This window comes from Calonectris borealis, chromosome 7 (genome assembly GCF_964195595.1).
Source record: "Calonectris borealis chromosome 7, bCalBor7.hap1.2, whole genome shotgun sequence".
Classification (NCBI taxonomy): Eukaryota; Metazoa; Chordata; class Aves; order Procellariiformes; family Procellariidae; genus Calonectris; species Calonectris borealis.
The window spans coordinates 23,448,521-23,461,530 of record NC_134318.1 but is presented as its reverse complement, the minus strand read 5'-3'; the positions used below and the strand labels follow the sequence as shown (position 1 = coordinate 23,461,530).

General features: G+C 37.1%; 1 protein-coding gene across 1 annotated transcript in view; it reads left to right on the top strand.

Annotated features, from left to right (window-relative positions):
* Window positions 1–13,010, top strand: part of FRMPD2 (FERM and PDZ domain containing 2) — a 50,298-nt gene that overhangs the window by 36,718 nt on the left and 570 nt on the right. The window contains exons 28-33 of the mRNA XM_075155384.1: window positions 865–1,229; window positions 4,468–4,762; window positions 5,635–5,793; window positions 6,457–6,631; window positions 7,719–7,929; window positions 11,473–11,587. Coding sequence (XP_075011485.1) covers window positions 865–1,229; window positions 4,468–4,762; window positions 5,635–5,793; window positions 6,457–6,631; window positions 7,719–7,929; window positions 11,473–11,587 — 1,320 coding nt within the window. The remainder of the gene's footprint in view (window positions 1–864; window positions 1,230–4,467; window positions 4,763–5,634; window positions 5,794–6,456; window positions 6,632–7,718; window positions 7,930–11,472; window positions 11,588–13,010) is intronic.

Below are 13,010 nucleotides of genomic sequence, written 5' to 3'. Positions count from 1 at the left end.
AACTGCAGATATTCTCAACTGCAGCTACTATAACTCATGGGCTTGAGGTAGCTATATTGTCTCAGAAGTGAGAGGAAAATAAAGAACTTTTCCTATCCAGGCTACCTCTTAATAAACTTAAATAAATGAAATAATAGTTTCAACTGTTTATTCAGCTTCTTGTTGCTAGTTAGCAGAATCTGCAGGGGCCTGGGGAGGATGGGTGGAAATCAAACAGTAGAGACTGCAGAGACTAAAACTGTGCCATTAGGTGTGATAGCATTATTATGCCTGCTTCCTGAACACAACTCATGGACACATACACAAGTACTCTTATAGTGAACATGCATTTGCATTACTCGTGCTCCGTGCAGAATGGCCCACTCATGGTTCCTGTCCCACCAGGATTTATAAGTGCTGTCCATAGGCAGACAGAAATGACTCTCAGGACCATCTCCAGATAACAAACTGGTTCCTGTTGCTCTCCTACAATGTGCCCTCGGCTGATTTCTATGATCAGTTGCACAGGAGTCAAATCTGAAGCCACTTCTACACAACGAAGAGAATATAGACACAAAGTTGAAGCATGATATGAAAAGAAATAGAAAGGGGCTACCTCTAGCAAAGAATTCATTGGGAAAAGTGAACTTGTGTAGTAGTTCCCTGACAGGAACTCCTGAAGAATGTGGAAGATAAGCATAAAGACAAAATAATTATTTAGTGAGAGAGTACCTCCCTCTATTTTTTCCCTCCCTTCCAGCTACCATTTGATATTTTCACTTTCAGATGCTTATTGATATTGTCTCTTCAGATTATTTTGTTCTTAAAAGAAAGAAGATGGGAGATGAAAAAGGAGTTACACTAACCTTTCTGTTATTTTGATAGACTCCAGCACCATCTCCAATTAAGGAGTTTGTGGCAGAAATGCCAGGCAGTACAGAGGTAGGAAATAGTATGGATCAGTCTACCAGTGATGGAGGTAGCACCTCTCCAGACCTCGAAGATTGCCTGGATTCTCCAGTGGCAGCAGATTTCAGTGAGCCTCCAGAAGAGGACAGCTCAACTTACGAAGAGCAGGAAGATGAGTTTCAGGAGAAGCCCATACAGAAACTTATGACTCCCAGGGAAAGTTTCTATAAGCATCTTCGGAAGTTTCATCAAGAAGCTGCTAGATCTGAAGTCTTTCACTCCCTAGAGGAAGAAGTGAAGCAGAACTGCTACTCACCATGTGAATTTGAATGGGCCAAAAGGTAAGGAATACTGAAATCTGCTCTGCAGCCTTTCCTTTGGCTCTTACAATTTTGAAAGTGAATTACTTAGGTTTGAGTACAGAGCTATCCGCTTCTAATCACTGCTGATTATTGAAGATTTTGTTTTACTATCTTATTCTGACTATCCTAATCTGCTGTCTCTATTTACTCTCATCTTATTAGAATTTTGCGTAAATCTGCATTGCAAGACAGTTGTATGAGTGCTGTACTATTGTAATCATTTACGCTGTTCAGTTGAAGCTGGGTGCAGTTTGAAATCAGCAGAAAGACTCTTATTGACTTAAATAGGAACCAAAGACTTCCTTATTTATTTTATGATCTTTTCATTTCCATTTTCCCAAAGTTGTCTTAAATAGGCACAAAAAATTTCTTTCTTATTGTATGATCTTTTAATTTCAAATTTTTTCAGAGATAATAAAAAAAATTCAGAAGACAAAGTGTGATCAAGGAGCAAAAATAAAAAAGTTATTTTCCAGTCTTCAGAAGCCAATAGAAACCCTGAGCCAGAGGAGTTATACAATAAAATACAGTGCAAACGGACTCAGCCTCCTTTTACGTTCTTTTGGGTATATCAGACACTGGCACACAGAAGATGATCCATTCCATTTTCAGAATCTTTTGCAATGCAAAAGAATAATTATCAGAACAAAAAGGATTGGTGGAAAGACAAGTTAAAGGTCTTCTAGAGACCTTTAACTTACAACTTCAGTAATTTTATCTAGAAACTAATTTCTATTTTTCCACACAGTCACTTGAAATCCTTTTGTTACTCTTGACATTCATCAAGCACAGAATCAGACAATCAGAGATTCCAGTCTCCAGGGAGTCACAGCACTAGCTGACTGCAAGTCAAGAGGAACCACAATGGCGATTCATACTTTTAGCTCCTCTCTCTTGAGAAGAGAAGCTTCACTCACATTCATGAGTGATGCTCCTGCTTACATATATGCTTCTCTACCGCTGAGAATAAAAACGGCAGAAATTCGTCTGTAGCAAACATATTTGCCAAGGGATACAGTTTCAACAAAACTAAGTTTCTTGTGGGAAAATATCAATTCCAAGAAAAGTTTTGGATTCTTCCCAAGAAGGAAGTTCTGAAATAAATGTTTTTATTTGGTGCATTCTTAGTATCATTTAGTTTCAGCTTTTGCATGTTCAAAAGGCAGCCAGAGCAGTTTAAGACAGCATGCATTTTAAACAATATTTTAATGTAATCTCAGTTTAAATGATACTTCCAGTTAAAAACATATAAAAAACTCCAGAAGGACATAGTAATTAATGAAGGGATTCCTTTTGATTAATGAAGAAATTACTTTTCTTAAGATTACTCAAAACATTTCATGCAAATGTAGAAATCTTTTGATACGAACTTTAAAAGTTCCATTTTCATATGGAAAATTCCTTTCACTCTTCTTATTATTGACACCAATAAGAATCTTTGAAAAAGCTGCTTTGAAAAACTTTAACCCATAGTTTTCCCCTGTGAAGTCCAGGTGTAGGGGTCACAAGACTCCAAAAGAAAGTTGGGACTGTGTATGGACCTGCAGGACTAAGACTCATGTTATTTCCCATGGTGATGTACAGACGGGCTAGAAGCTGTGCTTGATTAAGCCACTGCTGGCTCATTGCCTTGACCTTGTGTAGCTCTGCCAAACACCTTTCATACCCTTTGAAGGTCAGTCAGCACTCCACTAGCACGTGACAGCTTCTATGACACCCACATTGACTAACGTCCATTGAACTTACTCTTTTCTTTCCTGTCTCCAAAAGAAAGGAGCAGACTGCATTTGCTGTTACCCTTAAACATTTCTTTTAATTATCCAAGTCTTCTTCCACAGTATTGTAAGTATCTGTTGTCCAGCTATTAAAGCACAAACTGCCAGCTTCATTCTCAGCTTTGCTGTGCTACTGGAGATGGCCAACTTCTCATTTCCTCCCTGCACAGATATAAACTAACAGACTGGATTGCTTCCCTCACTGAGGGCATACAGCATGAGCCTATAAGTTTTTCTTATTTTCATCAGTATTTCAAAAATACCATCGAAGGCTACTAGCCATATCCAGCCAAAATGCCTGTTCTGCTACTTGGCTTTATATTTTCCTTCTGACTATAGACAACTTTTGAAACAAGAGCTTAACACTAGGGAGTTTCTGTGATTTCATACAAGACACACAATTTGTGTTCCTTGTAGTTGTGTATGTTTGCTTGGGAGGTGGCAGACACAGTTCAGTTCTATCAGAGAGCAAAAGATCCCAGGCGACTGTTATATATGAAATGACATGGCATCTTCCCTATGTGAAGCATTAATAAAAGCTATGTCATTTTAAGTGTTTTTAAGATGAATGAGGTTTAGCAATATTTCAATAAAGACTGATATGAAGAAAACACACTTTAAAAAAAAAATGTGTTTCAAGCATTTCTATTAGCTTTAATTGTAAATTTAATGGAAGACTGCTATAGTAGTCTATTAGAGTTCATTAATGACAACAGCCAAAACAATATTAAACATAACACATATGATTACAGTCTGGGCTTGAACATTAAAAGTGCTGAATACTGTGTCTCCAATATAGTGGAATAAAATTAATAGTAATTTTAATTTAAGTAATTGAACAAATCCATTGATTTCTGTAGGACAACTTTTATGCTTCAAGGCAAGCATAAGAATAAAAGCAGGCTTACAAAGAGAAGTCAGGACTTGTATTTTTTTTATGGAGAGACAGGAATCATTTTATATTTCATGTTTCTGGTCTGTGTTCTATTACCAGGAAAAGACCTGTAGGAGCCATGAATGTGGCTGGCATTCCTTTTTCAAGAAAAACTAGTATTGTAATGTGCATACCACTTACCAGATAAGTTAATTAAGTTGTTTATGGCAGATGAAATAATTAATGGTCTAGGAATTGTCCAATTATTCTTTTGAAGACGCAACCAAAGTTTTTTAATGCCTTAAAAAAAAAAAAAAAGAGTGCAAGATTTTGCTAAGGCTGTTTTCAAATTCTGAAAGCTTTTTAATCTTTTAACTAGCTTTGCAAAATATTGATTACTTATTTATTTTTATAGTAACACTGGAAGACCCAGACAGCAATTTAATACCATAACTAGTACTTCAGTTAAAATTAAAATAGGGTCATGTATAAGCTGTAGACTTTTCAGCGGCCATCTAATAAAGCATATGGAGGAAAACCCCAGCACTGCAATCTTTTTATTTTCCAGCCACATGTTTAATAAGAGTGATGATGACCTATCGAACACAAAATGTATGCCTGAAACTCTCTCTCTAACCCCTATTGATGAAGAGTATCTCACTATCAGCTCAACATCTGTGACCTCACTTTCACGGGGAGGGAGCTCCGAGACACTCTCCACAACCATGGTGACCCCACAACCACGTGTTTGCGGTCCTTTCTCATCATCCCTGCCTGCTAGAGAGACACGTGACAGTGACAATGAATGGGAAGACTTGGAGGAACTAGATGAAGAGAAGGAAGAAAAGGAAGATTGCACTAGGGTATGTGATAGGCACCAGATTATTAACAGGTAGAATATGACAAGGTAAAAGAAACAATTTTAAGAATGCAACATTCTTAAACATTAATTTTAACTCATGATGTATGCTATTTCAGCATGGCTTTTTTTACTTTCCTGAATGTCCACAATCTTCAAGCAAAGCAGACCTTCTTCTATGCCCAGCTCTTGCCATCTTACCATTTTTTCAATTTTCCAGCATTCTGCAGTATTATTCCCAGTGTACAAAGGCCTAAAAGCCCTCTAGTAGCCGCTAAAATTAATTGGAGTCAGCTACTTGTTTTTTTTCTGTCGTGTTTTAAACCTATGTGGAAAATCACTTTGTTACAGTGATACTACTGATAAGAAAGTATGATCCTTGTGCTAATTACCATTCAAAATATAGGGATCAGTCCTGCCAAATGCTGAACATCTTGCATTCCTGCTGACACTAATGAGTTCTGAATTCCTACTAATTTAAGAGCACCGAGGACAAAATTCAGGTCCAGCCATTCCTTTCAATGGGACAGCAATAGCAATAACAACAATAATCTCTGCACCCTACTATTGCAATGCTGCTTAGCTCGGAGGACTCCAAGCCTTTCTTTACGCATTTCAAATGCCAAAATTCCAGTCCCCGATGGCATTCTCTGCCTTATTAGGCCCTATCAATCAATCACCATGAAGCTCCACTAAGTAAAAAAAAGTAAAATTAATTCTGGAATAAGGCAGTGACAGAGCAGAGAAACCCTTATGTATGCTCTTATTTATACCATCTGAGGATCTGATTCCTATCTGCATATAAAACATAATGGAAGACGTTAATGAAGCAACAGAAAAGACTACATCAAACATATCTTGTGCTTATTTTAATAGGAAATGGAGATCTTTGTGACGTTGACAAAGTCAGAGAACAACAGTTACGGATTCTCCGTAGTTCTTAACAAAGTGGACAACTGCCTGTATGTTGATGAAATCTTGAATGAGCCTGCCCTGGCTGATGGAAGACTAAGAAGGGGAGACAGAATCATTATGGTACAGTAATCCTTTGAGTTTATACAGAGGAGAGAATATTTGCAGATCAATGTCATTTAGCTTCGGTATTCTTCCTTCCGTAGGGTCCAGTGTATCACATATTTAAGCATGCAAGTGCAAATAGGTCCTATAATAAATGCAATTCTGCTGAATTCAGTAGGACAAATTTCAAACTGAATAGATTGTATGACCAGGCAAATAACATGAATCATCTAGCAGCAATGCAAGACAACCAAGACATTAAATGCCTTCCCAATTAAATGACACAAACTGAATTAATGTAATAAGATACACGAAATACAAAGGATGCAGGAGTTATGTCCTTTGTAATGTATGAATAAAGCCTGTTTTCAACCTGGTTCATCTACAATTTCTTGCATTAGGCTGTCTTCCTTGTTTTTTTGCTACAAGACCTTGAGTTTCAAGAAAAAAGAGCTATTTTTATGAAAACTCTGCATTCAGAAAAATAAAAGTTCAAAAAAGAAATCTTACTGCAATCTTAACAGTGTTGCATTCACTGACATTAAATACCACAGCAAAGCAGTAACATAAAAGTGAAAACTAATTTAAGTTCATATGCAAAATTTAGAGTGGAGGGACAAGTACATGAGATCTATGACATCAATGAGATCTATGACATCATTTTACCGGTTTGTCATTTAGGTGAATGGAATTGATGTCACAACTTTACCATGCAATGAAGCCCTGACTTTACTGCAGAGCTCTCCTCCTGATCTGCACCTTGTGGTTGGTCGTGCTGGCAGTGATCCACATCCCTCTATTAGGCCAGATGAGATTCCCGAAATTACTCTCACGAAAGGTGCCAATGGACAGCTAGGTTTGTAGTAAATACTGTGCATACTATTTTGGACAGGGATTACAGCAATCTTAAGATAATCATAAGCAACTGTGGTCTTGGATCAATATGACCTGAGTGACCTTGACACCTTTATGCTCTCCTCCATCACTCACGACCAAGGAAGGAAGAACTTTATTTTGGGCAAGGCCTTAAAGGGAAGACTAATATCTCTTTATTAGACCAATGAAGATAGTTGAAAAATTATGTTTGTATTATCACCCTATCAGCTGAAGTTTCTGGCAGATGTCCAGTCTTGTATTTTTATGTTATTGATATACAGAAGTTGTTGGTAGTTAGATAATAATGTCTACCACCTGCTAAGATACATAAAGATCTATTTGGAGGGGAAAAAAAAAAAAAAAAGGCAAAGTTTAAGAAGGATGAGCCACCGGTCAGGGCAATAACCTCCACTCAAATCCTCGATTCACCACAGACACAAAGCTTTATCTACAGTGTACAATACAAGTGATAAAAGAAATCCCCACAGCGTGAGTATCTTGGTATTTCTGCAGAATGTGGTGAGTACTGCACACAGATAAACCTGTAGATCCAGGAAACAGTATAGCTATATTTGCTCAGGTACAGCATCCTGTCTCCAGTTCAGAAACTAGCTTGTTCGGAGATTGCTTGAATATTGTTGCATAATTCTGTTTTGCACTGTATAGGTATCTCCTTAGTTGTCATATGCCTCCGTTCCCTATGTCACTCTTAAGTCACTCTTAAGATTGCAAGACACTTAAGCACTCTGGTACTGAAGGAGTTACTGCTATGCAGCTAAATGACTATTCAACATCAGGTGAACTAAAGCACTATGGAATAGCTGAAGCATAGAGATGGACAATACAATTTAAGTTTTTTCCACACTTTTTTAACATCTAATTGCATTTCACTCTCCCAGTCCAGCTCTTATACCCTGTCTCACTGGGGCAAGGCTGCTGTTTATAATGTTGGTGATTTGTTCAGCCTATCTTTCAATGACCCACATCTATTCTATGAGGCTGTATGTCACTGACAGTGAAATTCAAAACATGCTGCCACAAAAGATGCTTTCTCTGCATTATTCTAGGCTTGAAGCTGACAGGAGGAGCTGGAAGCAAGTTACAAGGTATTTATGTGCTAGAGATAGTGCCTGGCTCTCCTGCCAGTGTGGAAGGCAGTTTGCAGCCACGAGATCAGATTGTTTACATCTGTGGACTGTGGACTGAGGGCATTAGCCTGGATGATGCAGTGAGAGTGTGTGAAGCTGCCACCCAGAATGTCCAAATCAAAGCCACAAGGTAAATCTGAGCCGACAAGGTAAATCTGAGCACACTAAATCTCAATCCTCATGTTAAAGCAGATTTCTAAATTTTACATCAACAAGTCAAACAATAAAACCAAGACAAACTACAAGAAAAATACTTTACCTCAAAGGTCTGAACGTTGCAACCCGATACATGACATCCATAAGATATCTTAACTCCTTGTAATTACAACTAACACAGTGAATACAAGTAGTCTCGTATGACACAAATGAGGACTCTTCATTATCCAAACACAAATGTGAATCCTTTAACTGTGAGGCTGGCCACCATTTTCAGATATCCTGTTCTCCAGGGAAAATTTTCTTTATATTTCCACTACTAGTGCCAACGTTCTCCATACATTCTCAGATTCACAACTACAGGCAAGAAACTACCTCCGATGGGAAACTCTGAGTTACTTCCAACAGCCAGATGTTTCAGAAAGGTGTTAAAAATGCAGCATTTAATCTGCAGTAAGCTAAGAATTTCTCTCACCAGTTCTTGGCTGCACTTTAGATTTATTGTGTTCTACAGTCTGTTAGAGCATCAGCAGAGGTCCTGAACTGATATAGAAATAGCTTCCAAAGATCTCAGAGGAACAGTCAAATAGTAACCCAAAAGTATGTGAATGACTAAGTTACCTAACCAGACTTAGCAATAGTGCGTCTGTCCCAGTAGTTCAAACTTTTATCCATGTTTTATGAACTTGCACTGGGCTAGCAGATGAAGAAACTGCAGCCTCATTATACTTCTTGCTGTACAAGCAGTTAGAAGGCAACACGCTCCGATCATAAGAATTTACAATCTAAGCAGACAAACAGAAATAGGGTAAAGGAAATCACAAAAGATCATTCCCACTTTATAGAGGGGGAACTGAAGCTGAATTCGAAATGTACCACAAAGCAGTTCTGTATTGGGACAGATGGTTTAACATGTTCTTTCTTTCCCCAACCCACCTAAATAAAAAGTTTCACTCTTGTTGAATACAGTCAAATACTTTATATACTGATATAAATGCTCTTTAGGAAAGCACCATGAACAACATCATAGAAGTACAACTACAATTTAGACAACTGACTTTCTAAAAATATTTTTTGTATGTGCTTTACAAAGCATGCAGCTCTTAATGGCTCACGTATTTCACTTTTTCTGCCCCCAGAAATGGCAATCCAGTGGTTCCTATAGAGCAGGAAAATAGTAAGTAAGGCTAATATTTTTGGGTTTTAGTTCAAAAATTTTGATTTTGGAAATAAGCATAAGGTATTGATTCATTGCATTAAAAAACTTATTAACAGATTGTAACTTGGCATTCAGTATTTCTGTTACGGCCATTCTAAGGGTTTGAAGAAAATTTGGTAGTTCTTTAAAGATAGAAATAAAATGTATAGTTCTCTGTATGCATTTTGCATAGACAGTTTCTATTTTTTTAATTTGTTGTTATTAAATGGGAATTTTACATGGTCGTATTTCATGTTTTGATTGAAACTATTCTCTAAGGGGTTTTCCAGCACTTTTTGAGCCACAATTTAATATGAGCCACTACTTCATCATCTAGACCAACTTTTTAAACTGTTATCAATAAATCTGTAGAAAATGAGAAAAAGGCAGCACCAATATCCCTATATCAGGCCATTCCTATCAGGGGATGATATTTAATACTATAACTGACACAAAGCTTCAGTAATCATCTTCAGTAAGCACTACAAAGAATTGCTCTAGCAGTAGAAGGAGTCTCAGCAAGCAGAGGTTGCATCTGCACCAACAGGTGGAAGGATAGGTATTACCTCTACGTCGCTGCGTAGAAAGTGTGTTAGCTATGCAAGTAATACTTTCCAGTGTACATTCATGTGGAGTGTTAAGTCACGCGTAACCCACAGTTTCATTTACCTAACTGGATATCTGAATTTTTTTTAATCACGCAAAGATGACCTGAAAAAATAACCGTGGACCTACATATGCCTACACTCATCTGAATACTGGCATATGGCTACCTGAAGAAATTATTCCAAGTCAAGCTAGTTACAGATTTCCTACTCTACAACAACTCACCATGTGTTTGTTTTCATAAACGGAAGCAGCTTATTTCACTTACTGAGGAACAAGCTTCTTTGAATTTACTACAAGACACAAATAAAGTTATGTGTACTCTCAGTTACACTGTAACTAAAGCATGGTAAATGCATATCTTGGTAGGACCTTGCTTACATATCCTTGCTCCATGAGCTTTGCAGATTCCAAGATTTCTCAAGACACCTTCAAAATATATTACCAGATCTGATCCACCTCTGATACAGATTTATGAACTCTACACTGGTACAGTTACCTGCCTCTCTTATAAAACAAGATCCTTCCCTTTTATAAGACACTTAAAAAAATCCATACTAATTTGGTATTTGGTGTTCCATTTCATATCGTCTCTGATAGATTTATAGATAAATCTATAATAATTTGCTATTAAGGAAGGAAGCCTTCATTTTATAGACTCTCTTAGTTACAAAAATGCATACTAAAATTGCAAATGCAACAGGCAGCCTTTTTTTTAAAAAAAAAAAAACAAAACAATAGAACACTCATCATTTTCTATAATTAATACGTTAAGACTACTTTGTGGAAGACAACTAAGATCACCAAGATATGATAAAGCAAAACCCCAAAACTGGGGGTGGGTGGGTAGAGGTGGGAGTGTCAAGAAATGCACATTGTCTTCTTACATATCCACCTCTGCAGACACTAACACACCCTGCTTCTTCCTCTGCCTGATCATTGCCACATGTCTAGAATGACTCAGTCTGATCTCTTATTGTTGTTAGAATTTTAAAAATAGCAATGACTGAGATGCAATATCTCTGCAATTCACAACAGAATTGTTTATATCACTGTGCAAATTGGCAAACTTAATCATGCAGTAATAAGTGTCTAAAATTGCCTCATATAGTATCAATATTCAATATTGATGCTTTGTTTAATAATCTAAGCACAGAGTTTACAGTCCCTTGTGTATATGAAGGCTAGCAGGAGACCTGTCAGAACAAACTTACATGTATGCTTTTAGGGCCGCCAGAGAAAAACAATGAGACAGAGACAGCCAATATTTCTTTCTCAAACGAAAACCTGAATTCCCGAGAACAGCATCTGCTGCATCAACATGGTAGGGAACTTTGTATTTTTCAATTAAGGTTTGTAAAATTTTGTGCCCTCTCTTTGAAAGACAATAAGTCTGTAGGTAGTACTGGCAGCACCTGGGAACGATTAATTCTTCATTAACAAAACTGCCTCCCTCAGTGTTTCAGAGAACATTTATACATTACCTGTTGTCCATCTGGTGTTTCTGACCCTGTTACATGCAGCTTTTAAAGCTTGCTTTGGAACCTGCTCACTGAGAGGTGGAAAGTCTACAGGGATAATGTGCAGAAGGCTCAGTTCACAGTTCAGGAGTTCAAGCCCACATAATTCCACAGGAATTTTTTTGTATTTTACACGTCAAATATAAAATGTTTTATTATGTCTCTGAATATGATTTTGAGTGTTATATTATAGAACATTTTACCAGTACAACTGTGTAAAAGTTATTGCTGCTTTTTTCACAGAGAAACATTTAGAGGAAACAAACTGTGGTGCTCAGCAGAACACTCCCGATTCTCCAGAATGTAAGGTAAGTGACAATTTTATCAAGTGTGAGACAGTCCATCAAGTGAAGTGAGCTATATGGAGGGAGATTTTTTCAACAGTGGTATTTAATGTATTTTCTTCCTCTCCAGTTTCTTTGAAAGTGTGAATATAATGCATTTGGAGAGTGTCCTGTGAAGTGTTGAATTGCTTCAGCATTCATGGACTGGAATGCGCTGAGCACTTCCTGGAGTCAGACTCTTCTATTGCTGTTTTTCAATGTATAATATCACTATTTTACCAGCTTGGTAATATAAGTACGACTGATACGATGTAGCCCCTCCATTAGGGGCTACATAATACTCTTAAGTCATAGGGGCTTCATAGTACTCTTAACAGCTTACAAGGTTAATCCTTAGCTTAGAAAGAAAGTAGCACAGGAAAAAGATACAGAATGTCACAGCATCGGATTCTGGGGAAAATAAGTGTAATTGTAATTGTGAAGCATTTTCCACAACAACCTTTGAAACCTGAGATTAATATGTTTCATTCTGAAATTCTCAGATGTGGCATTTGAAAAGAGGGTAAAATTATTCCAAACCTTTGCAGTATTATGCAGCACTGACATAAACCATAACGGTTTGAATTTGGCAGAGTAATGCCATTTTTCAAATGATGAATTCCTAAAATACACAGTTGTGTTCTTTGAGGAAAAAAGTAATTTCCATGCTCACCATAAAATGCTTCAAAATTCTTACAAGTGCAAACATCACTTCTGTGTGCAAACATGTGGAAAATAGTGTTACTTGGAATTGAAATTACTCACATTGGGACTGATATTTCATGGGAATAGATTTACTAGTTTTCTCTTGATTGTGGTTTGCAGAAAAAGGGATGTCTTTTGTTAAAATTAGACCTCCAACCTGGCAGAAAAATTGGAACAATTTTCTCACTTTTGATTAAGTCATCACTACTACTGCTTTTTCCGCACAATTTAATCCATGATGGTTTATCTGTTCAACTTCCTAAAACAATTCCTGAGGAACGTTGCAACTAGTTGGAACTAGTCATGCTGCAAGTCATAGACATTTCTAGGTTGCTGCTATTTCTGACATAATACTTGACCCTAAAAAAGCAGATGATTTTAAAACTGAATAAAGAACTAACGCCAAACAGATGGGTATGTTGGGGTTGCCAGGTTAAGATTTTCATTATAGAACAATAAAAGAATAGAGTATGTGTTGTGTTACTGTCATGCTGGAGATAAAAGTGACTTGTTTGTCAATGAAGGTGATGTATTTGATATATTATAAAAGGATTAGAAAAGTACGTTTCCTTGCTCTTAAGAGGTTATTTTCCCCTCCAGCAATTATTAAAAAAGATTATGGAAATAAGTATGTACTATTTTCATTCTGATACATACATGCAGCTGCTATGTTAATCACCGGAAGCTCTATACACTTGTTCAA